We start from the raw sequence: 26,547 nt of genomic DNA on the forward strand, positions 1-26,547 counted from the left end.
ATGCGGCAGGCCCTTGCACTACATAGAAAAGGTAAATCTGAAGACAAAAGTCTTCAGATAATCTGATAGTGTGTACAGGGCATAACAGGGATAGGAGGATCCTGACCCTTAACCACTTAAGCCCCGGAAGATTTTACCCCCTTCCTGACCAGGGCCTATTTTGCGATTCGGCACTGCGTGACTTTAACGGACAATTGCGCGGTCGTGCAACGCTGTACCTAAATGAATTCGACGTCCTTTTTTTCCCACAAACAGAGCTTTCTTTTGGTGGTATTTGATCACCTGTGCGATTTTTTGTTCATGCGCTATAAACAAAAAAAGAGCGTCAATTTTGCAAAAATAACAATATTTTTCACATTTTTTTATATGAAATTCCCCCAAAAAAATGTAAAAATCAAATTTTTTTCGGCCAATTTGTTTTATGCTACATAGGTTTGGTAAAAAAAAAAAAAAAAAAATCGCAAAAAGCGTATTTTGATTGGTTTGCGCAAAAGTTATCGCATTTACTAACAAAGGGAAAGATTTTTGTCATTTTTGTTGTTGTTTTTTTTAAGGCGTAATGGCGGCGATCTGCGATTTTTTTGCGGTACTGCGACATTGCGGCGGACAGATCGGACCCTTGACTGACATTTTTGACACTTTTGGGGTTACCAGTGACATTTCTACAGTAATCAGTGCTATACATATGCACTGTTACTGTAAAATTACACCAGCAGTGAAGGGGTTAACTTTATTTGAGAGGGAGGGGCTGTGTGTGTCCCTAGGGGCGTGATTCTAATTGTGATTGGCTGTGGCTTGAGCTGTAGGAACAACGATCAACGGTCCTACATAGTAGAACCGTATGATCACTGTTTCTACACAGGGGAGAATGACAGGCGGCTTGTTTACATCAGCCTGCCTTTCTCCCTCTCCACCGACGATCGCCAGTGATCGCCGGATGTCCGCCGGTCACACGCGCGCGCGGGGGGGGGGGTGTCCGTGACCGCGCGGGGACGCACGCTCACTCCCCAGAGCCTCACAGGCTAGTGACGTATATATACGTCACTTTGCCTGTGAGGGGCTGACCGTCGCAGTATATGTACTTGCGGCGGTCGGCAAGTGGTTAATGGAGTAGGCCTGTACCACCGTCTGTCTGGTCCATCTGGAAATGGTCGCAGCAGACGCGGCCATCCCCTTATGGGGTCCATTCGCGAGGACAAATAGGGAATTTGATTTTCAGAACGTCAGGTACACCCTGATTGCCTTGCATTCTTTGGAAGTGGTTTGGGCAATCTCTTTAGGGTGCTTAGGCTTAGGACACAAGGAAGGCAACACAATATATTCATCCAAATGGAAACCAGAGACGACTTTTGGAAGGAACGGCTGGCATGGACCACCAGGTAAGGTGAACGACAAGACAACGCAGCCAACTCCGACATCCTGCGCGCAGAAGTAATAGCCACCAAGAAAGCAACCTTCTGTGACAAAGTGAGCATAGGAAGCTCACGATTGGTTTCAAATGGCGGTTTCTGCAGAACCGACAGCACCAAATTGAGGTCCCACAAAGGTAACGGAGACCCCACCGGAGGAGCCAGGTGGCAAAACAAGGGTCTGAACCAAGGAATTCATGGCCAACGAGCGCTGAAAGAAAAATTGCCAGGGCCGAAATCTGGCCTTTGATGGTACCCAAGGCCAAACACTGATCTACACCTCTTTGGAGAAACTCCAAGACACAAGACAGTGAAAGGGAATAGGGGGAAACCCCCACCCAAGACGCACACCAAGCAATGTACGCCCTCCAGACTCAATGATAAATCTTCCTAGAAGTAGATTTTCTAGCTTTTAACAGTGTAGGATTCCCCGATTCAGACACCCCTCTATCCTTCAGCACCTGGATTTCAATAGCCAAGCCGTTAAAGCCAGCGACCATAAAGCAGGATGGAAGATCAGCCCTTGAGCTAAAAGATCTTTTGTGAGAGGGAGTCATTGGGACAATGGCGACCAGCCGTACCAGGTCTGCGTACCAGATGACCAGAATCCCTTCTGCCAAGATTCTTCGCAGGAGTCTCGGCAGAAGAGTTATCAGAGGAAATGTGTATATCAGACGATACCAGCCCCAAGGCGCCACCAGAGCGTCTGTGGCGTCGGCCAAAGGATCCAAAGACCTTGCTACAAAACTCTGCATCTTCCTGTTGAGACGGGAGGCCAACAGGTCCACATCGGGAGTCCCCCACCGGAGACACAATTGATGAAACACCTCCTGGTGGAGAGACCATTCTCCCTGATCTAACGTCTGCCGACTGAGGTAGTACGCCTGCCAATTTCCCACCCCTGGAATATGCACAGCAGAGATGTCTGGAAGAAAGCATTTTGCCCACCTTAGAATGGCAGCTACTTCCCGGGCCGCTAGGACACTTTTTGTGCCCCCTTGATGATTGACTTATGCCACGGCCGTGGCATTGCCTGATTGAATGCTCACCGAGCGCCTCTGCAGACAATCTGTCCATTGGGTCAGGCAAAGCCTGATCGCCCAAATTTCCAGGATATTGATCGGCAGGCTGGACTCCTTCAGAGTCCAAACCCCCTGAGCACAATCCGTGCCAAAGACACCTTCCCCACCTGGCATCCGTGGCGACCACCGTCCAATTTGGCGAAAATCTCCTTTTGCAGAGATCTGGTATGGAACTGAGCAAACAGAACCGCCTCGAAGGTGGAGACCATCAGGCCCAGCACTTGCATGCAAGTCCTGAGAGAGAACCACTGGTTGGACAACAGGAGCCGAATCGCATCCTGCAGCTTCTGGCGTTTCCCCTCTGGAAGAAACACCCAGGCTGAGTCAGAGTCCAGGGACAGGCCCAGGTAGTCCAGCTTGGTGGACAGGACCAGAGCTGATTTTTGGAAATTCAGTATCCAACCAACTCCTGCAAAGTTCGCACTGAAATGTCCAAATTGTCTTTTAAAGCGGAGTTCCGTCCACAAAATCATGCCTCTAGATTTTATGGCATCCGCTTCCTTAGCGTTACCTGAGCAAGAATTGGATATTCCCGGCTTTTTTTTTTTTTTTTACTTACCTTATTACAGAGGATAATATACTCACCTTTACATCCACTTCCTCCTTCCTCGGCCGCGGCCTGCGCCGTCACTTCCTGTCCCGCAATACGTCCTGGGAGCTCTTACTCGTCGCTCCCAGGATGCAATGGGCAGTGACGTAGGCGGCCGGCCGCTCCTCTCATCGCGTTATTTCCAAACAGGAAATGACGCGATGTTAGGCAGAGCACAGTCCATCCCTATGGAAACAAATACTATGCCGATTGCATAGTACTGAGCATGCGCGAGATTTCACGCTGGATTCACCGGCCTTCTTCCACCAGAATCAGGAAGCAGGGCAGACATTTCCCCACAGCAGACTAGGCTAACCCGGACAAAGATGGCGGCGCTCAGGAGAAATTTTATAAAGTAAGATTTTATGCTTGCCTAACTATTAATTTCACTCTCTAAAACAGGATTAGCGGATGTATAAAGGTCGGAGGGTCACTGTTTGGGGGACATTAAAAAAAAAAAAAAAAAGATTCTGTGGCCAGAACTCCGCTTTAAGGCATTTGGAGACTCTGCTCGCAGAAGGTCAGCCAGGTACCCCAGTACTGCAATCCCTTTCTGCCAGTGCTTACACCAGGGCAAAAATGTTTGTGAACACCTGAGGAGCCGAGGCGAGACCAAAGGGTAACGCCACTAATTGGTAGTGCTCCTTGCCCAGAGCAAAGTGAAGGAAAGCTTATGCCTGACATATATTGGGATATGAAGGTAAGCATCAATGTCCATAGAAGCCAGAAAATCCCCTTGATGAAGGGGTGCCACTACCATGCGAATAGAATCAATCTGAAACCTCTAAACCCGCACAAAGCAGTTCAAGGCCTTGAGGTCCAGGATTGGACGGACCTTGCCTTCATTCCTGGGAACAGTAAATAGGTTTGAATAAAACCCTTGAAAGTGTTTCGATTCTGGAACCGGTACTATGACCCCATGTGAGAGCAGATCCTGTACCGCCCCAAGAAGACCTCGTAGGCGATCTGGGGACAAGCGCAGGTTGGCAGGGAAGAACCTTGCCGGAGACAAGGACCGAAACTCAATCTTGTAACCTGACAGAATCAACTCGTGAACACATTCGTCTTGAATCAAGGAGATCCACTGATCTAGAAAGAAGCAAAGACGCCCCCCCACCCCATACATACCTGCAAACGAAGCTCGTGTTGTCCCCGCTGGCAGCCGCATCCATCTTCGCCCAGCTTCCTCGCGGGTCTGCGGTCTCCGGCTGTATTACTGGCTGGAGCCGCCTGACGTCACTCCCATGCATGCGCGCAGGAGCTGCCGGTCACTGCACAGGGCTCTAAAGGAATGGCACGGGCAGCCGTTTCCTCAGAACGCATGCGTCGCAGACGTCTTTGGCTGCATGCAATGTAAATATCTCCTAAACGTTGCAAGTTTAGGAGATATTTACAGTACCTATAGGTAAGCCTTATTAACCACTTCCGCACTGCTCACTAGAGCTCTACTGCGGCAAAAGTGGCTCGATAACGTCTGGCGACGTAGACCTACGTCGCCAGACATTCCCCTCTCTCGCTCCCGCTGTTTTCAGTCACAGCGGGAGTCAGGCCAGGGGAGGAGCGGCGGCGATCACCGCTGCTCTTCCCCGATCGTCTGGGAATCGAGTGTAGAGATCCGCCTGCTTATGTAAACAAAGCGGGCGGATCTCCTAAGTGACAGGCAGGGTCAGATTGCAGGGTTCATCATAGCTGAACATGCGATCTGTCCTTGTGTCACTCAGTCACCTCCCCCCACACACGTTAGTAAGCACCAGGCATACATTAACCCCTTGATCACCAATAAAAATTAACCCCTTCCCTGCCAGTGTCATTTTTACAGTAACAGTGCATAGTTATAGCACTGATTACTGTAGTAATGTCACTGGTACCCCCAAAAGTGTCAAAAATGTCAGTCAAGGGTCCGATCTGTCCGCCGCAATGTCGCAGTCCCGCAAAAAAAAAAAAAAAATTGCAGATCGCCGCCATTACTCGTTAAAAAAAAACACCAAAAATGACAGAAATCTTTCCCTTAGTTAGTAAACGCAATAACTTTTGCGCAAACCAATCAAAATACGCTTATTACGATTTTTTTTTTTTTACCAAACATAGGTAGCAGAAAACAAATTGGCCAAATTTTGATTTTTACATTTTTTTTTGGGGGGGGGGGGGATTTCATATAAAAAAAAAATGTGAAAAATATTGTTATTTTTTCTAAATTTACGCTCTTTTTTTGTTTATAGCGCAAAAAGTAAAAATCGCACAGGTGATCAAATACCACCAAAAGAAAGCTCTGTTTGTGGGAAAAAAAAGGGCTTAAATTTCGTTTGGGTACGGCGTTGCATGACCGGGCAATTGTCGGTTAAATTCGCACAGTGCCGAATTGCAAAAAGTGGCCTGGACGTAAGACAGCAAAATCCTCCGGTGGTAAAGTGGTTAAAGACTTACCTATATGCAAAAGTTCTAAAGGTGGGTTTACAACCACTTTAACCGGTTGCCGACCGCCGCACGACTATATACTGCGGCGGTCAGCCCCGGCCAGGCAGAGTGACGTATCGGTACGTCACTCGCCTGTCACTGACTTGCGAGCCTATAGCGAGCGGGCGCGCGCCCGCCGAGGCGCGCGCCCGCCGCGGCTCGTTCACAGGCAAGTCAGTGCGTGTGACCGGCGGACTCGATGTCCGCCGGCCACACTACGATCGCTCCTGTGAAGGGAGAAAGACAGAGCAGCTTGTGTAAACAAGCTGCCTGTCAGTTCTCCCTGTGTAAAAGTAAAGATCTGACCGTTCTACTATGTAGAACGGTTGATCTTTGCTTTTACACCAATAGCAATGTCCCTACACAGTAGAAAGCACGCCCCTAGGACACACTTAACCCCTCCCTTCCCAATAAAGTTAACCCCTTCCCTGCCAGTGTCATTTTTGCAGTAACAGTGCATATGTATAGCACTGATTACTGCAGTAATGTCACTGGTAACCCCAAAAGTGTCAAAAATGTCAGTCAAGGGTCCGATCTGTCCGCCGCAATGTCGCAGTACCGAAAAAAAAATCGCAGATCGCCGCCATTACGCGTTAAAAAAAAAAACACCAAAAATGACAAAAATCTTTCTCTTTGTTAGTAAACGCGATAACTTTTGCGCAAACCAATCAAAATACGCTTTTTGCGATTTTTTTTACCAAACATAGGTAGCATAAAACAAATTGGCCGAAAAATGTTAAAAAATTTTGATTTTTACTTTTTTTTTTGGGGAATTTCATATAAAAAAATGTGAAAAATATTGTTATTTTTGCAAAATTTACGCTCTTTTTTTGTTTATAGCGCGTGATCAAAAAATCGCACAGGTGATCAAATACCACCAAAAGAAAGCTCTGTTTGTGGGAAAAAAAGGACGTCAAATTCGTTTAGGTACAGCGTCGCACGACCGCGCAATTGTCCGTTAAAGTCACGCAGTAAAAAATCGCAAAAAAACCCCTGGTCCTTTAGCAGCCAAATCCTCCGGGGCTTAAGTGGTTAAACTCCCTTCCTAACCAGACCAATTTTCAGATTTCAGGGCTCTCACATTTTGAATAACTACACAGTAATGCAACACTGTAACGATATGACAATTTTTGTCCAGCTTTTTTCACACAAATAGAACTTTCTTTTGGTGGTATTTAATCTTCACTAGGTTTTTACATTTTTTTGAGCTATAAATGAAAAAAGACCAAAAATGTTGTTTAAAAAAAAAATGCATTTTTCTTTGTTTCGGTTTTGCAAATTTAGTAATTTTTCTTCATAAATTTTGGCCAAAAGTTATACTGCTACTTATTTTTGGTAAAAATAACCCAAATAAGTGTATATTATTTGGTCTTTGTGAAGGTTATAGAGTCTACAAGCTATGGTGCCAATCATTGAAATCTGATCACACCTGATCGCACCTCATGTACTGAAGGCCTATCTCATTTCTTGAGACCCTAACAAGCCAGGAAAGTACAAATACCCCCTTTTTGGAAAGTAGACATTCTAAGGTATTTATTAAGAGGGGAGTTTTTTTTTTCCACAAAATTGTCATATTACAAAGTTATTTCTTACACACTGTATAGGCATACTTGCAACTACACCCCAAACTACATTCTGCTACTCCTCCTGAGTCTGGCGATACCACATGTGTGACACTTTTACACATACAGAAGCCCAACATTGAGGGAACACGTCAGGTGCTCCAGGGACATAAAATTATAAATCAAATTTCATGACTACCCATTACACTTTTGTGAGGCACTGTAGAGCACTGATAAGCACTGTAGTGGCATGGATGTGGCAAGGATGAGCTCTGATGTGGCATGGATGAGCACTGATGTGGCATGGATGAGCACTGATGTGGCATGGATGAGCACGGACGTGGCATGGATGAGCACGGACGTGGCATGGATGAGCACTGATGTGGCATGGATGAGCACGGACGTGGCATGGATGAGCACGGACGTGGCATGGATGAGCCACAGATGAACACTGATGTGGCATGGGTGGGCACAGATGAGGCATGGATGAGCACTGTGGCATTTATGAGCCACGGATGAACACTGATGTGGCATGGGTGGGCACAGATGAGGCATGGATGAGCCACAGATGAACACTGATGTGGCATGGGTGGGCACAAATGAGGCATGGATGAACACTGATGTGGCATTGATGTGGCACAGATTGGCATGATTGAGGTATGAATAAGGAGGGGTGAGCAGTGCTGGGGTCTCCCTCCTCTCCTCGCACATTGTACCGAGGAGAGAACTGAACTGGACATGCGATGGTTTGTTGACAACTGATTGCTCCATCATTGGACAGAAGGATCACATGGTAAAGGAACGCTGTCATTGGACGGAACGATCTGCGATGCGCCGGGTCCACAGACACTTCCTCGTGTGCACCCCAGGGGGCGTGCTGGAAGTGCGATTCTGGTAGGAGGTCATTGAACTCCCTCCCAGTATAAGCCGACCGCACTGTAGCCATCATTGGGCTGTGGCCCACGAGGCCCCCAACACTGGTGAGGGATCTATGAGGGATCTGCTGTAGAGGTAATGGGGCTCCTATGACAACAACCCAACGCCAGCACACAGGATCTTACCACAATGTAACCCCGACACTCAGGACCGTATGACCACAATGTAACCCCGACACTCAGGACCGTATGACCACAATGTAACCCCGACACTCAGGACCGTATGACCACAATGTAACACCGACACTCAGGGCCGTATGACCACAATGTAACACCGACACTCAGGACCATATGACCACAATGTAACCCCGACACTCAGGACCGTATGACCACAATGTAACCCCGACACTCAGGACCGTATGACCACAATGTAACACCGACACTCAGGGCCGTATGACCACAATGTAACACCGACACTCAGGACCATATGACCACAATGTAACTCCGACACTCAGGACCGTATGACCACAATGTAACCCCCGACACTCAGGACTGTATGACCACAATGTAACCCCGACACTCAGGACCGTATGACCACAATGTAACCCCGACACTCAGGACCGTATGACCACAATGTAACCCCGACACTCAGGACCGTATGACCACAATGTAACCCCGACACTCAGGACCGTATGACCACAATGTAACTCCGACACTCAGGACCGTATGACCACAATGTAACCCCCGACACTCAGGACTGTATGACCACAATGTAACCCCGACACTCAGGACCGTATGACCACAATGTAACCCCGACACTCAGGACCGTATGACCACAATGTAACCCCGACACTCAGGACCGTATGACCACAATGTAACCCCGACACTCAGGACCATATGACCACAATGTAACTCCGACACTCAGGACCGTATGACCACAATGTAACCCCCGACACTCAGGACTGTATGACAGCAATGTAACCCGGACACTCAGGGCCGTATGACAACAATGTAACCCCGACACTCAGGACCGTATGACCACAATGTAACACCGACACTCAGGGCCGTATGACCACAATGTAACACCGACACTCAGGACCATATGACCACAATGTAACTCCGACACTCAGGACCGTATGACCACAATGTAACCCCCGACACTCAGGACTGTATGACAGCAATGTAACACCGACACTCAGGGCCGTATGACAGCAATGTAACCCGGACACTCAGGGCCGTATGACCACAATATAACACCGACACTCAGGGCCGTATGACCACAATGTAACACCGACACTTAGGGCCGTATGACCACAATGTAACCCCCGACACTCAGGACTGTATGACAGCAATGTAACCCGGACACTCAGGGCCGTATGACAACAATGTAACCCCGACACTCAGGACCGTATGACCACAATGTAACACCGACACTCAGGGCCGTATGACCACAATGTAACCCCGACACTCAGGACCGTATGACCACAATGTAACACCGACACTCAGGGCCGTATGACCACAATGTAACACCGACACTCAGGGCCGTATGACAACAATGTAACCCCGACACTCAGGACCGTATGACCACAATGTAACACCGACACTCAGGGCCGTATGACCACAATGTAACCCCCGACACTCAGGACTGTATGACAGCAATGTAACCCGGACACTCAGGGCCGTATGACAACAATGTAACCCCGACACTCAGGACCGTATGACCACAATGTAACACCGACACTCAGGGCCGTATGACCACAATGTAACCCCGACACTCAGGACCGTATGACCACAATGTAACACCGACACTCAGGGCCGTATGACCACAATGTAACACCGACACTCAGGGCCGTATGACAACAATGTAACCCCGACACTCAGGACCGTATGACCACAATGTAACACCGACACTCAGGGCCGTATGACAACAATGTAATGCCGACACTCAGGACCATATGACAACAAGATGCTGACACTCAGGGTCCCATCACAACAATGTAACACTGACACTCAGGACTGTATGGCAATAACCCAACGCCGGCACGCAGGATCTGATCACAACAATGTAACACCGACACTCAGGACCATAGAACAACAATGTAACACTGACACTCAGGACCGTATGACAACAATGTAACACGGACACTGTCTCCTATGACAACAATGTAACACAGACACTGTCTCCTATGACAACAATGTAACACCGACACTAAGGCTCCTATGACAACAATGTAACACCGACACTAAGGCTCCTATGACAACAATGTAACACTGACACTAAGGCTCCTATGACAACAATGTTAGGGATGCACCGAATATTCGGCGGCCGAACATTATTCGGCCGAAAATAGAGAAAATAGCACTTTCGGCGTTCGGCCGAATAAGTCAAGCCGAATAATTTGGAGCCGAACAATGTCAGCTTCCGCCCTGACCGCTCACCTTCCTCATTGCGGCTCGCGGCTCCCTTCTCACACGCCACCGGTGTCCTGTCCGGCCACGAGTAGGGAGTGTGACGTCACGCGCGTGTCCCACCCCCTGCTCCTGACTGCGGCTCCTTCACACTAGGTCCACGCCCCGCCCCCCCTGTTCGCGGCTTTTGGCTCTGGCTGCAGTTCAGGTATGTGATGTGGAGCTGAGCACATTTGGGGGAGAATACGGTAGCTGGCAGCTGCACAAGCATTAGTGTGCAGACTGCCATATGTTGTTGCCACTTGCCATGCTCATTACATTAGAGTGCCCTATAAAGTGCCCCTTAAAAAAAAAAAAAGAAAAAAAATGTGCCCAACAGAGTGCTCCCTTGACATAAAATGTGGCCATCAGCGTGCCCCTTATTTTATGCTAAGGGACATGCTGATGGGCATATTTTATGTTAGGGGGCACTCTGATGGGCATATTTTATGTTAAGAGCAACGCTGATTTAAATGTTTTGTTTTGCCCATCAGAGTGCCCCCTAAAAATTGGCAAAATAAATGGAAAAAATGCGAAACACCGCGTTCGGTATTCGGCCTTCGGCCAAGCATTTCATTATTCGGCTTCGGCCAAGAATTTCATTTCGGTGCATCCCTAAACAATGTAACACTGACACTAAGGCTCCTATGACAACAATGCAACACTGACACTAAGGCTCCTATGACAACAATGTAACACCGACACTAATGCCCCATACACACGTGCAGATTATCTGCCGACTTTTGTCTGCAGATTCACCTTTTCTATGTAGTGCAAGGGCCTGCCGGATTGCATACAAATTGAAAGTGTATAGGTATGACCTCATATTATATGGTTTTGGTAAGTCTTCAGATAATCTGATAGTGTGTATGGGGCATTAGGCTCCTATGACAACAATGTAACACTGACACTAAGGCTCCTATGACAACAATGTAACACTGACATTAATGCTCCTATGACAACAATGTAACACTGACATTAATGCTCCTATGACAACAATGTAACACTGACACTAAGGCTCCTATGACAACAATGTAACACCGACACAAAATCTCCTATGACAACAATGTAACACTGACACTAAGGCTCCTATGACAACAATGTAACACTGACACTAATGCTCCTATGACAACAATGTAACACTGACACTAAGGCTCCTATGACAACAATGTAACACTGACATTAAGGCTCCTATGACAACAATGTAACACTGACATTAATGCTCCTATGACAACAATGTAACACTGACACTAAGGCTCCTATGACAACAATGTAACACCGACACAAAATCTCCTATGACAACAATGTAACACTGACACTAAGGCTCCTATGACAACAATGTAACACTGACACTAATGCTCCTATGACAACAATGTAACACTGACACTAAGGCTCCTATGACAACAATGTAACACTGACATTAAGGCTCCTATGACAACAATGTAACACTGACATTAATGCTCCTATGACAACAATGTAACACTGACATTAATGCTCCTATGACAACAATGTAACACCGACACTAAGGCTCCTATGACAACAATGTAACACCGACACTAAATCTCCTATGACAACAATGTAACACTGACACTAAGGCTCCTATGACAACAATGTAACACTGACACTAAGGCTCCTATGACAACAATGTAACACTGACATTAATGCTCCTATGACAACAATGTAACACTGACATTAATGCTCCTATGACAACAATGTAACACTGACACTAAGGCTCCTATGACAACAATGTAACACCGACACAAAATCTCCTATGACAACAATGTAACACTGACACTAAGGCTCCTATGACAACAATGTAACACTGACACTAATGCTCCTATGACAACAATGTAACACTGACACTAAGGCTCCTATGACAACAATGTAACACTGACATTAAGGCTCCTATGACAACAATGTAACACTGACATTAATGCTCCTATGACAACAATGTAACACTGACACTAAGGCTCCTATGACAACAATGTAACACTGACACAAAATCTCCTATGACAACAATGTAACACTGACACTAAGGCTCCTATGACAACAATGTAACACTGACACTAATGCTCCTATGACAACAATGTAACACTGACACTAAGGCTCCTATGACAACAATGTAACACTGACATTAAGGCTCCTATGACAACAATGTAACACTGACATTAATGCTCCTATGACAACAATGTAACACTGACATTAATGCTCCTATGACAACAATGTAACACTGACACTAAGGCTCCTATGACAACAATGTAACACCGACACTAAATCTCCTATGACAACAATGTAACACTGACACTAAGGCTCCTATGACAACAATGTAACACTGACACTAAGGCTCCTATGACAACAATGTAACACCGACACTAAGGCTCCTATGACAACAATGTAACACCGACACAAAATCTCCTATGACAACAATGTAACACTGACACTAAGGCTCCTATGACAACAATGTAACACTGACACGAATGCTCCTATGACAACAATGTAACACTGACATTAAGGCTCCTATGACAACAATGTAACACTGACACTAAGGCTCCTATGACAACAATGTAACACTGACATTAAGGCTCCTATGACAACAATGTAACACTGACACTAAGGCTCCTATGACAACAACCTAACGCCCAAACCCAACCCTCTCAGGATGTTATCACAACAATGTAACACTGACACTCAGGACCGTATGACAACAATGTAACAGTCAGGGTAGGATTGCGGCAGTCAGAGATGAAGACTGGCACAGACCGGCCTCTCACCCACCTTAGTGCCATCCCGATACTGTGACAGCTCGGCCTTACTCGGGGTGATCATTCGTTTTCTGATCCCCTCTCCCAGAGCCACAACCCCCGCCATCTTCATCCGACTGACGTCACAGCGAGACCCCGAGCAACCCCCACTGCGCATGTACAAATCACCAGCGGTGCCCAGCGCCTCTGCGCATGCGCAATCTGCCCATCGGAACACAGCGCAGGTCGCCGGTGCATGCGCAGTAGCGGGAGATCTCTGACCGGAAGTGACGCGGGTTGGAGATTTCGGACACCTGATATGTGAGCACTGCAGGGAGCTTCCTCTCCGCACTTATTATCAGGACCCAATAAATCACACTTCTCTGGAATAAATATCCCCGCCGGTAATAAAGGAAGCAGAACTCTCTCATGTTATTATATAAAGGTGCACTCTGAGCGACTGAGGCGGGGCGGTGGCCAGACTGGAGGGGCGGGGCAGTGAGAGGGGGTGTGTCACGTGACAGGCAGAGAAGTTTCTTTTGTGAAGTTTTGCTGTTGTTGGGGGGGAGGAGAGAAGTGAGGGGGAGGAGATGAGAGGAAGGAGCTGGGATCACTGTGTAATGGAAGGCTGGAAGTGAGGGAGAACAAGCAGAACACAGGGCTTATGTCCTGACTATAGGGGATTATACAGGTAGGTGATCAGTACTTACCTATGCTTCATAGGGGGGGATGTATCTATGTAGGATCCGGGGGGGGGGGGGCTTGTATTGTTTGTGTGCAGACAGTTCAGTTATTTCCTCTGCTTGTTTATATAACTGCATGTTGGTTGTTTCATTAATCAAACTACTCTGATGACATCAAATACTTTCCTGTGACCAGTGATGGAGGAAGGGGGGGTGTCCAGACATAATCCTCTACCCTGCTATCATTGGATTGCTATGGATACTTCACTGCAGTCCAGCCATCAGACAGTTCCAAATTAGTGGTCATGCTATCAGACAAGTTTTTTTTGTGTTGGAAATTGTAGACGGAAACATTATTTGACACAATACACCGCAGATTGTAACCTACAAAATATTTATTACACAAATGTGTCACCCCCCCCCCCCCCCTCTACCATATCTTACAATACGGGGGGATTTTACTGTGGAAATTTAAAGATACAGAGCCCCAAATATCACCCCTTAGGCTACAAACTCACTTTTTCGCAATATTTCAAAATGGATCAGACATGAAATCTCCCATCGGACCAATACGTTTACAATGCAGATGTGTCATACACCCCCCCCCCCCCCTCTACCATATCTTACAATACGGGGGGATTTTACTGTGGAAATTTAAAGATACAGAGCCCCAAATATCACCCCTTAGGCTACAAACTCACTTTTTCGCAATATTTCAAAATGGATCAGACATGAAATCTCCCATCGGACCAATACGTTTACAATGCAGATGTTCCATACACCCCCCCCCCCCCCCTCTACCATATCTTACAATACGGTGGGATTTTACTGTGGAAATTTAAAGATACAGACACCCAAATATCACCCCTTAGGCTACAAACTCACTTTTTCGCAATATTTCAAAATGGATCAGACATGAAATCTCCCATCGGACCAATACGTTTACAATGCAGATGTTCCATACACCCCCCCCCCCTCTACCATATCTTACAATACGGTGGGATTTTACTGTGGATATTTAAAGATACAGAGCCCCAAATATCACCCCTTAGGCTACAAATTTACATTTTTTTCAAAAAAAAAAGACTAAGACTTAGACTAAGGGGTGATATTTGGGTGTCTGTATCTTTAAATTTCCACAGTAAAACACCCCCGTATTGTAAGATATGGTAGAGGGGGGGTGTGTATGACACATCAGCATTGTAAACGTATTGGTCCAATGGGAGATTTTATTTTTCTCCCATTTAACATTTTTGAAAAAATGTCAATTTGTAGCCTAAGGGGTGATATTTGGGGCTCTGTATCTTTAAATTTCCACAGTAAAATCCCCCCGTATTGTAAGATATGGTAGAGGGGGGTGTGTATGACACATCTGCATTGTAAACGTATTGGTCCAATGGGAGATTTCATGTCTGATCCATTTTGAAATATTGTGAAAATGTGAGTTTGTAGCCTAAGGGGTGATATTTGGGTGTCTGTATCTTTAAATTTCCACAGTAAAATCCCCCCGTATTGTAAGATATGGTAGAGGGGGGGGGGGGGGGTGACACATTTGTGTAATAAATATTTTGTAGGTTACAATCTGCGGTGTATTGTGTCAAATAATGTTTCCATCTACAATTTCCAACACAAAAAAAACTTGTCTGATAGCATGACCACTAATTTGGAACTGTCTGATGGCTGGACTGCAGTGGATACTTCCAAGGAGGACAAGTCAAACAATGTTGCAAGTTTCCTGAACTCTATAGAGATTAGTTAACCACTTGCTGTCTGTAGCAACTTTGATATTTTTTAGTTTTTATTTTTTTTTTACTAGAAAATTACTTCTACCAAGGGATCGATGCAAAGCCGATCTGCACTTTCCCCGATATATATCGGAATTGGCCACTGGAGGTCACCGATATTGCCGATATTTCGGGAAAGTGATTGTACCGGAATGATGCCTGCAGCTAGAGGCATCACTCTGGTACCGGCGTCCATAGCCGACGGTCGGCTGTCATTACAAGAAGTGGAAGGGGGCGTCGCCTCCCGCGGCTCGCCCGGGTCTCCTGGGCAACCAGCCTGCAGGCCGCCGAAGAGAGGACCCGATCAAAGCCGCATTCACCTCTAATCGGGTCTCAATGTAAAAACCCGGAAGTGATGTCATGGCATCACTTCTGGGTACTCGGCGCCAAATTCAAAAAAATGACAGCCAAACTTGGCGTTTTGAATGCTTTTAAGTGCATATAAAAAAAACAATAGAGATATATATATATATATCTCTATCTCTTATCTATATATATATAGTGGGTACGGAAAGTATTCAGACCCCCTTAAATTTTTCACTCTTTGTTATATTGCAGCCATTTGCTAAAATCATTTAGGTTCATTCTTCTTCCTCATGAATGTACACATAGCACTGCATACTGACAGAAAAACACAGAATTGTTGACATTGTTGCAGATTTATTAAAAAAGAAAAACTGAAATATCACATGGTCCTAAGTATTCAGACCCTTTGCTGTGACACTCATATATTTAACTCAGGTGCTTTCCATTTCTTCTGATCATCCTTGAGATGGTTCTACACCTTCATTTGAGTCCAGCTGTGTTTGATTATACTGATTGGACTTGATTAGGAAAGCCACACACCTGTCTATATAAGACCTTCCAGATCACAATGCATGTCAGAGCAAATGAGAATCATGAGGTCAAAGGAACTGCCTGAAGAGCTCAGAGACAGAATTGTGGCAAGGCACAGATCTGGCCAAGGTTACAAAAAGATTTCTGCTGCACTTAAGGTTCCTAAGAGCACAGTGGCCTCCATAATCCTCAAATGGAAGACGTTTGGGACAACCAGAACCCTTCCTAGAGCTGGCCGTCCGGCCAAACTGAGCTATCGGGGGAGAAGAGCCTTGGTGAGAGAGGTAAAGAAGAACCCAAAGATCACTGTGGCTGAGCTCCAGAGATGCAGTCAGGAGATGGGAGATAGTTGTAGAAAGTCAACCATCACTGCAGCCCTCCACCAGTCGGGGCTTTATGGCAGAGTGGCCTGACGGAAGCCTCTCCTCAGTGTAAGACACATGAAAGCCCGCATGGAGTTTGCTAAAAAACACCTGAAGGACTCCAAGATGGTGAGAAATAAGATTCTCTGGTCTGATGAGACCAAAATAGAACTTTTTGGCCTTAATTCTAAGCGGTATGTGTGGAGAAAACCAGGCACTGCTCATCACCTGTCCAATACAGTCCCAACAGTGAAGCATGGTGGTGGCAGCATCATGCTGTGGGGGTGTTTTTCAGCTGCAGGGACAGGACGACTGGTTGCAATCGAGGGAAAGATGAATGCGGCCAAGTACAGGGATATCCTGGAAAAAAACCTTCTCCAGAGTGCTCTGGACCTCAGACTGGGCCGAAGGTTTACCTTCCAACAAGACAATGACCCTAAGCACACAGCTAAAATAACGAAGGAGTGGCTTCACAATAACTCCGTGACTGTTCTTGAATGGCCCAGCCAGAGCCCTGACTTAAACCCAATTGAGCATCTCTGGAGAGACCTAAAAATGGCTGTCCACCAACGTTTACCATCCAACCTGACAGAACTGGAGAGGATCTGCAAGGAGGAATGGCAGAGGATCCCCAAATCCAGGTGTGAAAGACTTGTTGCATCTTTCCCAAAAAGACTCCTGGCTGTATTAGATCAAAAGGGGGCTTCTACTAAATACTGAGCAAAGGGTCTGAATACTTAGGACCATGTGATATTTCAGTTTTTCTTTTTTAATAAATCTGCAACAATGTCAACAATTCTGTGTTTTTCTGTCAGTATGGGGTGCTATGTGTACATTCATGAGGAAGAAGAATGAACTTAAATGATTTTAGCAAATGGCTGCAATATAGCAAAGAGTGAAAAATTTAAGGGGGTCTGAATACTTTCCGTACCCACTGTGTATGTATATATATATATAATTTTTTTTTTTTTTTTTTTAATGTACGAAAATATCAGCTGATACCGATATGCGATGACCAAAATATCGGTATAGGCAATAAAAAAACGATACCGGTCGATCACCAGTACTTTTAACCCCCCACAAATTCTATATTTTCTGCAACCAGAGGTCCTGGAGAACAAAACGTTGGGTGTTCAATCTTTTTGACATCACACGTTTGTGCAGCCGTTTATGAAACCCAAACGTTAAAGAAAAAAAAAATACGGTAAAATGAATTTTATTGCACATAAACGCAATTAGAATACTAATTTTATTGGTAAAATATGAAAGATGATGCGTCCAGTAAATATACCAGGCAGGTCAAGATTTAAACATCTGTGGAACGGCGACAAACAGTACCTTAACATTGTCTATAGGCGACACTTTAAAAGCCTTTACGGGTTACTAGTTTAGGCTCGGTACACGATAGCTGCAGCTCCCATCAGGGGGTCCGGTGCATTCCCTGTACACCGATCAGGTGCAAATCTGGTCCAAATTTATGCCTGAATTCACACCGGATTCAGAGCCTAAAGACGCACAGCACTCTTTTTAACCACTTCTGGACCGTAAGGATTTGCCCCCTTAGCCACTTGCGCCGCCCCACACACCGTACATTTACTGCGGCACTCTGCCGTTTTTGGGCAAAGCAACGTAGCCCTACGTCGCTCACTCAGGAGACTGTAGGGGGCGAGCGCGTGCCGCCGGCAGCGCGCTCCCGCCCCCGCTCATTACCTGGGGAGCCAGCGCATGTGACCGGCGGCTCTGATGGCCGCCGGCCACTCACAATCTCCCGCAGCTGAGAGAGAAGGACAGACGACTGATGTAAACACAGCCATCTGTCATTCTCACTGAAGTAATCACAGAGGCTATGTGATCCTGCTATATAGGATTGCATGTCTCTGTGATTACTTCACAAGCCACGCCCCTCCACAATTAAATGTATCCCTAGGGGCGTGATTCTAACCCCTTGATCACCAGTACAGTTAACCCCTTCCCTGCCAGTGTCATTTTTACAGTATTTACACTATTTTTAGCACTGATTACTGTAGTAATGTCACTGGTACCCCCAAAAGTGTCTAAAATGTCAGTTAGGGGTCCGATCTGTCTGCCGCAATGTCGCAGTCCCGCAAAAAAAAATCACAGATGGCCGCCATTACTAGTAAAAAAAAAAAAAAACAATAAAAATTACCTAAATCTTTTCCGTAGTTGGTAAACGCAATAACTTTTGCGCAAACCAATCAAATTACGCTTATTGCAATTTTTTTTTTTTTTTTACCAAAAATATTTAGCAGAAAACAAATTGGCCTAAAATGTTAAATGTTGATTTTTACATTTTTTTTTTTTTTTGAGAATTTCATATAAAAAAATGTGAAAAATATTGTTGTTTTTTCAAAATTGTCGCTATTTTTTGTTTATAGCGCAAAAAATAAAAATCGCACAGGTGATCAAATACCACCAAAAGAAAGCTCTGTTTGTGGGAAACAAAGGACATCAATTTTTGTTTGGGAACAGCGTCGCACGACCGCGCAATTGTCACGCAGTGCCGAATCGCAAAATAGGCCCTGGTCAGGAAGGGGGTAAAATCTTCCGGGGCTTAAGTGGTTAATGGTAAGAGAAAAATCCCATTTTATGGCCTGAAAGCAAAACAGTATGTGTGGCAGAAAACGAACACTGCACATCACCCTGAACACATAAAACATGGTGGTGGCAACCTCATGTTGTGGGGATGCTTTTCTTCAGCAGGGACAGGGAAGCTGGTCAGAGTTTATGGAAGATGGATGGAGCCAAATACAGTGCGGGAAATAATTATTTGAACAAAGGACATATACTGCGGCGGTCAGCCCCGGCCAGGCAAAGTGGCGTATGGGTACGTCACTCGCCTGCGAGCCAATAGGGGGCGAGTGCACGCCGCCGGAGGCGCGCTCCCGCACCCGCTCGCTCACTCTGCTCCCCTCGCATGTGACATGCGGACTCGATGTCCGCCGGTCACTCGCGATCGTCAGTTACAGAGGGAGAAAGGCAGGCGGCTAGTGTAAACAAAGCCGCCTGTCACTCTCCCTTGTGTAACAGCACAGATTATACGGTCCTGCTATGTAGGATCGTAGATCTCTGCTGTTACACACACAGCCACATCCCTGCACAGTTAGAAGCACGCCCCTAGGGACACACATAGTCACTGCATCTCTAATAAAGTTAACCCCTTCCCTGCCAGTGTCATTTTTACAGTAACAGTGCATATGTATAGCACGGATTACTGCAGTAATGTCACTGGTACCCCCAAAAGTGTCAAAAATGTCAGTCAAGGGTCCGATCTGTCCGCCGCAATGTCGCAGTCCCGCAAAAAAAATCGCAGATCGCCGCCATTACTCGTTAAAAAAAACAACAAAAATTATAAATCTTTCCCTTAGTTAGTAAACGCAATAACTTTTGTGCAAACCAATCAAAATACGCTTTTTGCTATTTTTTTTTTTTTTTTTTTTTACCAAACATATGTAGCAGAAAACAAATTGGCCTAAAATGTTAAAACATTTTGATTTTTACATTTTTTTTTGGGGGGGGGGGGGGGATTTCATAAAAAATGACTAGATATTCAACCTCTTCCTGACTGCATGGCGGCAGGAAAAGTGGGCGTCAAAGTCATCCAGGACTCTCTCTTGATTGGCTGAGACACAGCAGTGGCACCATTGGCCCCTGTAAATCAAACTCCGTTAACCAACCAGAAGAGAGAGGAGTGGGGCCAATCGGCAGCTCCATGTCTGAATGGATACACGGAGCTGCAGCTCAGCTTGGATGCCCCTATGGTAAGTTGCTTGCTAAGGGGGCACTCAACAGAGGGGGGGGGGGGGGGGGGTGGGAGCTCCCGCCAGGGAACCGAGAAGAGTAGGGTCCAGGCTGCCCTGTGCAAAACCACTGCAGAGGAGGGAAGTATAATATGTTTGTGAGAAAAAAAAAGACTTTACAATCACTTTAATGCCCAGCCACCACAAGTATGCATCCACAGTGGTCTGAGGTTTTGTGCTCCCAGCACGTTGACCAAGCTGTTTTCAACAGCCCTCAGTTATGGCTTCTAATTGGGAGCAATAGAGACAGCCTCCTGATCACATGACCACTGTGAAAGGCAATCACAACAATCACATGATTGGGAAGCCGCTCAGACTCAGGGAGGTTGCATAAATGGGTTAATTGTTGGTTTTGCTGAGAATTCTAAACCTCTACAGCAGGGGTCTTCAAACTGTGGCCCTCCAGTTGTTCAGGAACTACAATTCCCATCATGTCTAGTCATGTCTGTGAATTTCAGAGTTTTCCAATACCTCATGGGTTGTGTAGTTCCGCAACAGCTAATGGGCCGTAGTTTGAGGATCCCTGCTCTACAGGCAAAAACTAAAAATGGAGCAGCCTTTCTCAACAAGGGTTCCCCCAGAGCTTGCTGGGGGTTCTTGAGCAATTATCACTGACCGCCATTGTAAGGCCCCTTTTACATTGGCGTCATGCATTCAGCTACAATTTTTTTTTTTTTTTAACGTTTTTGGATCCGGTGTCTTCAGTTCAGTATACATCAGTCTACATCCGTTTGATTCTGTTCACATAGATACTGTTTTTCATGCTGGATGAAAGTATATGAAAAAAACTTTTAGCTAGGAAAATGAATCTTAACGGAATGGACTTCATCAATTTTGATGTAACAGAATTGAACAGATGCTGATGTAAATGGATTCTCATCCGTTTACATCTGTTTGTCCATAGAAATGAATTGCTGTCCATTTTCTGAAAGGAGCCTAAAGGGCATTCTGCCCCCTGACCAACAATGTACGGGGTCATTATTTCCACTGACAACCCATGTAATAAGAAATTTCTCACTGACCCCCCCCCCCCCCCCCCCGGTCTAAAGCACCCTTCTCCTCTGACCACCAATTTAAGGAAACGCTAGAATAACTATTGATGTAAGGGAGCACTTTTCTACTGACCCTAAATGTATTGGGCATTTCTCCACGCTACTGAGAGGGAACAAGTATCATTGTTTTTACTTTCTGGACATTAGGACCGTAGGTCGCCTTCCATAGAGAAGCTGCGGACCCGTTCTAATAGGAGCGACACAAGTCGCTCCGACTTAAAAAAAGGGTCCGGAGCTTCTTTGGGGCAACCCGGAGCGACCTGCATAGACTTCAATGTTATGAAGTCCGTGCCGGCCACTCCGAGGTCGCGGGGCGAGCAGCGCGCCGCGACCTATGAGGTCGCCCGGCAAAGTCGGGTCGCTGCAATGTGAACGGGGCCTAACAGTCACCTGGGAATCTGCTCTTTCCTCTTTGTTTGGGAAGCATTGCAAAACCATTTAGTTCCTGAGTGTAATACAATCTTTCTTTCTCTTCTTTCTTTCTCTTCTTTCTTTCTCTTCTTTCTTTCTCTTTCTTTCTTTCTTTCTCTTTCTTTCTTTCTCTTTCTTTCTTTCTCTTTCTTTCTTTCTTTCTTTCTTTCTCTTTCTTTCTTTCTCTTTCTTTCTTTCTCTTTCTTTCTTTCTCTTTCTCGTCTTTCTTTCTTTCTTCTCTGTCTTTCTTTCTTTCTTCTCTGTCTTTCTTTCTTTCTTCTCTGTCTTTCTTTCTTTCTTCTCTGTCTTTCTTTCTTTCTTCTCTGTCTTTCTTTCTTTCTTCTCTCTTTCTTTCTTTCTTCTCTGTCTTTCTTTCTTTCTTTCTTCTCTGTCTTTCTTTCTTTCTTTCTTCTCTGTCTTTCTTTCTTTCTTTCTTCTCTGTCTTTCTTCTCTTTCTTCTCTGTCTTTCTTTTTTCTTTCTTATAAAAAGACAGTTTTAAGAAAATAACTTTGTGTAAAGCAGCCCCGGGTGTCCCATATTCTAAGTACGCCACATTCTAGAGTCCTTTGTGTCCTGGGTAGAGGTGGTTTTTATGTGGCGGGCTAGCAAAAAGTGCCCCCCCCCCCCACCTTTCCCTGCCTCATCTGTCACCTCAAATCCTGAATCTGATTCAGCCACCACGGACGTGGCTTACCTGGCTGGGTCTGTGACTTCTCAGATAGTGAGAATGATTCCTCTACACCTGTAGCTGCACACGAAAAGGTGCTGGTGCTCATTTTGTGTCTGCGGGAGACTTTAAAGATGGAGGCTGTGACGGAGGCACCGGTTCTCTTTGGCACTTACAAGCCGTCCAGAGCGGTTAAGGGGTTTCCTTTTCCTGAATTATCAGAAGTCTGCTCTGATTCCTTCTACAAAGTTGGACTGTCTGGGTCTGACTCTGGACTCTGCTGTAGCCAGAGTGTTCCTTCCTCTGGACAAACTCCAGAAATTTCATGCTGCAATTTTATCTCCTGGTGGTCTTCCCATGGGACTTGCATGTATTGGGCCTGATGGTCTCTACCTTCAAGTCAGTTCCGTTTGCACAGTTGCATACGAGGTCCCTGCAAAGGGAGATTCTGGCCAAATGGGACAAGTGTCCAGTCTCTGGACAATCGGATCCGGCTGAGCCGGGGAACGAGAGGGTCCCTGATCTGGTGGTTTCGTTCTCCGGTGCTTCGACAGGGCAAATCTTTTCTCCCCTTGTATTGGACGGTGGTCACCACGAATGCCAGCCAGTGGGGAGGTGTCCTAGGCCAGGACTCTGCTCAGGGGTTCTTGACGTTGAAAGAGTTCAGACTATCGGTCAATGTCTTAGAACTCCGAGCAATCAGACTGTGTCTGGATCATTGGAGGGATCGTCTTTAGGGGTGTCCAGTGCTAATTCAATTGGACAAGGCCATGGCCGTGGCTTATGTCGATCACCAGGGGGGCACAAGAAGTGTCTTGACGGCTCCTGGAGGTAGCCGGCATTCTACAGTGGGCAGAATGTTTCGTTCCAGCCCTCTCTGCCGTTCACATTCCTAAAGTAGAAAAATGGCAGGCCGACTATCTGTCTGCAGGCATTGGATCAAGGGGAATGGTTTCTTCATCCGGAGGGGTTTCATCAGCTGTGTCTCTGATGGGGCACCCCCGAGGTGGATCTGTTGGCATCTCGGCTCAACAGAAAGGTGCAGAGGTTTGTGGCACGGTCACGGAATCCTGTGGCAGACGCCACAGATGCACTGGTGGCCCAGTGGGGCCAGTATCGCCTAATTCTGCGCAGGATCCAGGCAGAAGGGATTCCGGTAATTTTAGTGCACTGCACTGGCCTCGCCAGTCTTGGTACGCCGACCTGGTGCGACTGGTTGCCGATGTCCCTTGGCGACTACCTCTCAGGGAGGATCTGCTGTCCCAAGGTCCCATCTTCCATCCTGCTTTACAGTCGCTGGCTTTGACGGCTTGGCTGTTAAAAGCCAGGGGCTGAAGGATAGGGGGTTTGTCTGCCTCAGTGATTTCAATGCTGCTGAAGGCCAGAAAGTCTACCTCCTAGGAAGATTTATCATTGTACGTGGAAAGTGTACATTTATTGGTGTGAGTCTCTTGGGGTTGACACTTGCTCTTTCTTGGTAGCTCAGGTCTTGACCTTCCTTCAATGGAGGGTTGAGCCGGAATTGGAGTCCCATCAAGGGTCAGGTGTCGGCCTTGGAGCTCTTCCTTCTTTTTTTTTTTTTTTTTCTTTTATCTACCTTTTGGCCACGCACTTCTGGTGCGTACCTTTCTTCAAGGGGTTCGACACTTGGCTCCTCCAGTGCGGTCTCTGTTACCTCCTTTGGGACCTCAACTTGGTGCTCTCAGTTCTCCAGAAGCCTCCCTTTGAAAACCTTCTGGAGATTCCTCTGCTTATGTTGTTCCAGAAGGTGGCCTTTTTGGTGGCGATCACCTATGCATGCAGGTTGTCTGAATTGGGTGGCGTTATCCTGTCAGTCACCTTACTCTGTGGTTCACAGAGATAAGGTGGTGTCCATCGTTTCTTCCAAAGGTTGTCTCTGATTTCCATTTGAACGAACACATTGTGTCCCAGGCCAAAACATCCTAAGGAAATTGCTTTGCGTGCCCTGGATGTGGTTCGGGCAATTTGGGTGTACCTGGCAGCTATGGAGTCTTTTTTAGGAAGGCAGACTTGCTATTTGTGCTCACGGATGGGCATCGAAAAGGACTGGCTGCTTCCTTTTGCAACCATTTCAAGATAGATCAGACAGATGGGGACTCAGGCCTATTCTATCAAGGGTCCGGTTCCTCCTCTGTCAAGGCACACACTACATGGGCACTCAGTGCTTCTTGGGCCTTCGTCATCAGGTGTCAATGACACAGATTTGCAAGGCAGCCACCTGGTCATCTGTGCACAATGCTTTTGGCTGCAAGGTTTTGCAGGCCACTGTTGGTGAGGTTAGTCCTCTTTGAGTGTGTATTGCAGGTGAGCTCCTATTTTGCCTGGTTGGCTTTGTTTAGCCTTTGGGTAGTGTGTTTGAGTTGGTATCTGCGGATGCATCTTTTGGCCGCAAGGTTTTGCAGACTGCTGTTTAAAGGACCTGGTCCTCTTTGAGGGTGTAATTTGTTTCAGGTGGGCTCCAGTTGTTTTTTGGTTGAGCTCCTGTTACCTGGTTGGCTACGGTTTAGCCCTGGGAATTTTTTCTTGCTTTTCCCACCCCTCATGTTTGACACTGCTTTGGGACATCCCAATGGTTAAGAAGATGAGGAGCTGTGTCCGTCAATGAATGAAAGAGATTGCGATTTTTGTCTTACAGTAAAATCCATTTCTCTGATGTTCATTGACGGACACAGCACCCACACCTCTGTGGAATTGTAATTCTTCTAATACTGCTTGTAACAAAACTGAGTACCTATAGCAGAGAGGGGGATTATACCCACTGGGACTGCCCATAGGCGTAGTCTTTTTTTCGTCCTGCTGTCCTACTCCTGTAGAGGGCAGTATAACCAAATGGTTAAGAAGATCAGGAGCTGCGTCCTTCAATGAACATCAGAGAAATGGATTTCATGGTAAGAGAAAAATCCCATTTTATGGGCTGAAATCAAAACACTATGTGTGGCAGAAAACTAACCCTGCACACCACCCTGAACACATAAAACATGGTGGTGGCAACCTCATGTTGTGGGGATGCTTTTCTTCAGCAGGGACAGGGAAGCTGGTCAGAGATGGATGGAGCCAAATACAGTGCGGGAAATAATTATTTGATCCCCTGCAGATTTTATAAGTTTAGCCACATACAAGAAATGAAGGGTTTATAATTTTTTTTCATGGGTGTATTTTAAATGATAGAGACAGAATATCAACAAAAATCCAGAAAAAACACCTAAAGCAAATGCTATAAATTAAGTTGTAGTTCAGTGAGTAAAATAAGTATTTGATCCCCCAGCAAAACTAGACTTGGTACTTCAAATAATGATGATAATAACAATACTTTTTCAGTGTATGTGATTATTATGTGATTTTGCGATTACGCCATTCAGTTGCAATTTTCTTTTTTTTTTTCCCACAGTGCATATCATGTACATTTTAGAATTACTTATTAGTAGGGATGCACCGAAAATGCAGGATGCCCTTGGGCAAAAACCGAAACCGAAAATGACCTTTCCCCCCAAATAATTTTAAAATAGCTAGAAGAGGGGCATACACCAAAAACAGGCAGCGACATACACCTGTCGCTGCCACCCTGTCACAGTATATGTACTGTAACGGGTTGGCAATAGGTTAATTTAATTACCAATGGTATTTCTATTATGTAAAAAGAGACTGAGTGTTCAGAAACCTGGCAACCCAATCACCCAGCGCTTTGGTAGATGGATATATCTCATGCGCACATAGACCATAAGATACAAATCGTTAAAACTGGTTAAAACTA

General features: G+C 46.0%; 2 protein-coding genes across 3 annotated transcripts in view; one reads left to right on the forward strand and one right to left on the reverse strand.

The window, feature by feature from the left end:
• AIP (AHR interacting HSP90 co-chaperone) overlaps nt 1-13,302 on the reverse strand; it is a 55,827-nt gene extending 42,525 nt beyond the window's left edge. The window contains exon 1 of the mRNA XM_082269556.1: nt 13,195-13,302. Coding sequence (XP_082125682.1) covers nt 13,195-13,293 — 99 coding nt within the window. The 5' untranslated portion in view covers nt 13,294-13,302. The remainder of the gene's footprint in view (nt 1-13,194) is intronic.
• Nucleotides 13,303-13,741: 439 nt separating this feature from the next.
• TMEM134 (transmembrane protein 134) overlaps nt 13,742-26,547 on the forward strand; it is a 105,138-nt gene continuing 92,332 nt past the window's right edge. For both annotated transcript variants that reach the window (XM_082268225.1, XM_082268226.1), the window contains exon 1: nt 13,742-13,851. The gene's annotated coding sequence lies outside the window, so the exon portion shown is untranslated. The remainder of the gene's footprint in view (nt 13,852-26,547) is intronic.

The sequence above is a fragment of the Pelophylax lessonae genome (genome assembly GCF_965119305.1).
Source record: "Pelophylax lessonae genome assembly, chromosome: 9".
Classification (NCBI taxonomy): Eukaryota; Metazoa; Chordata; class Amphibia; order Anura; family Ranidae; genus Pelophylax; species Pelophylax lessonae.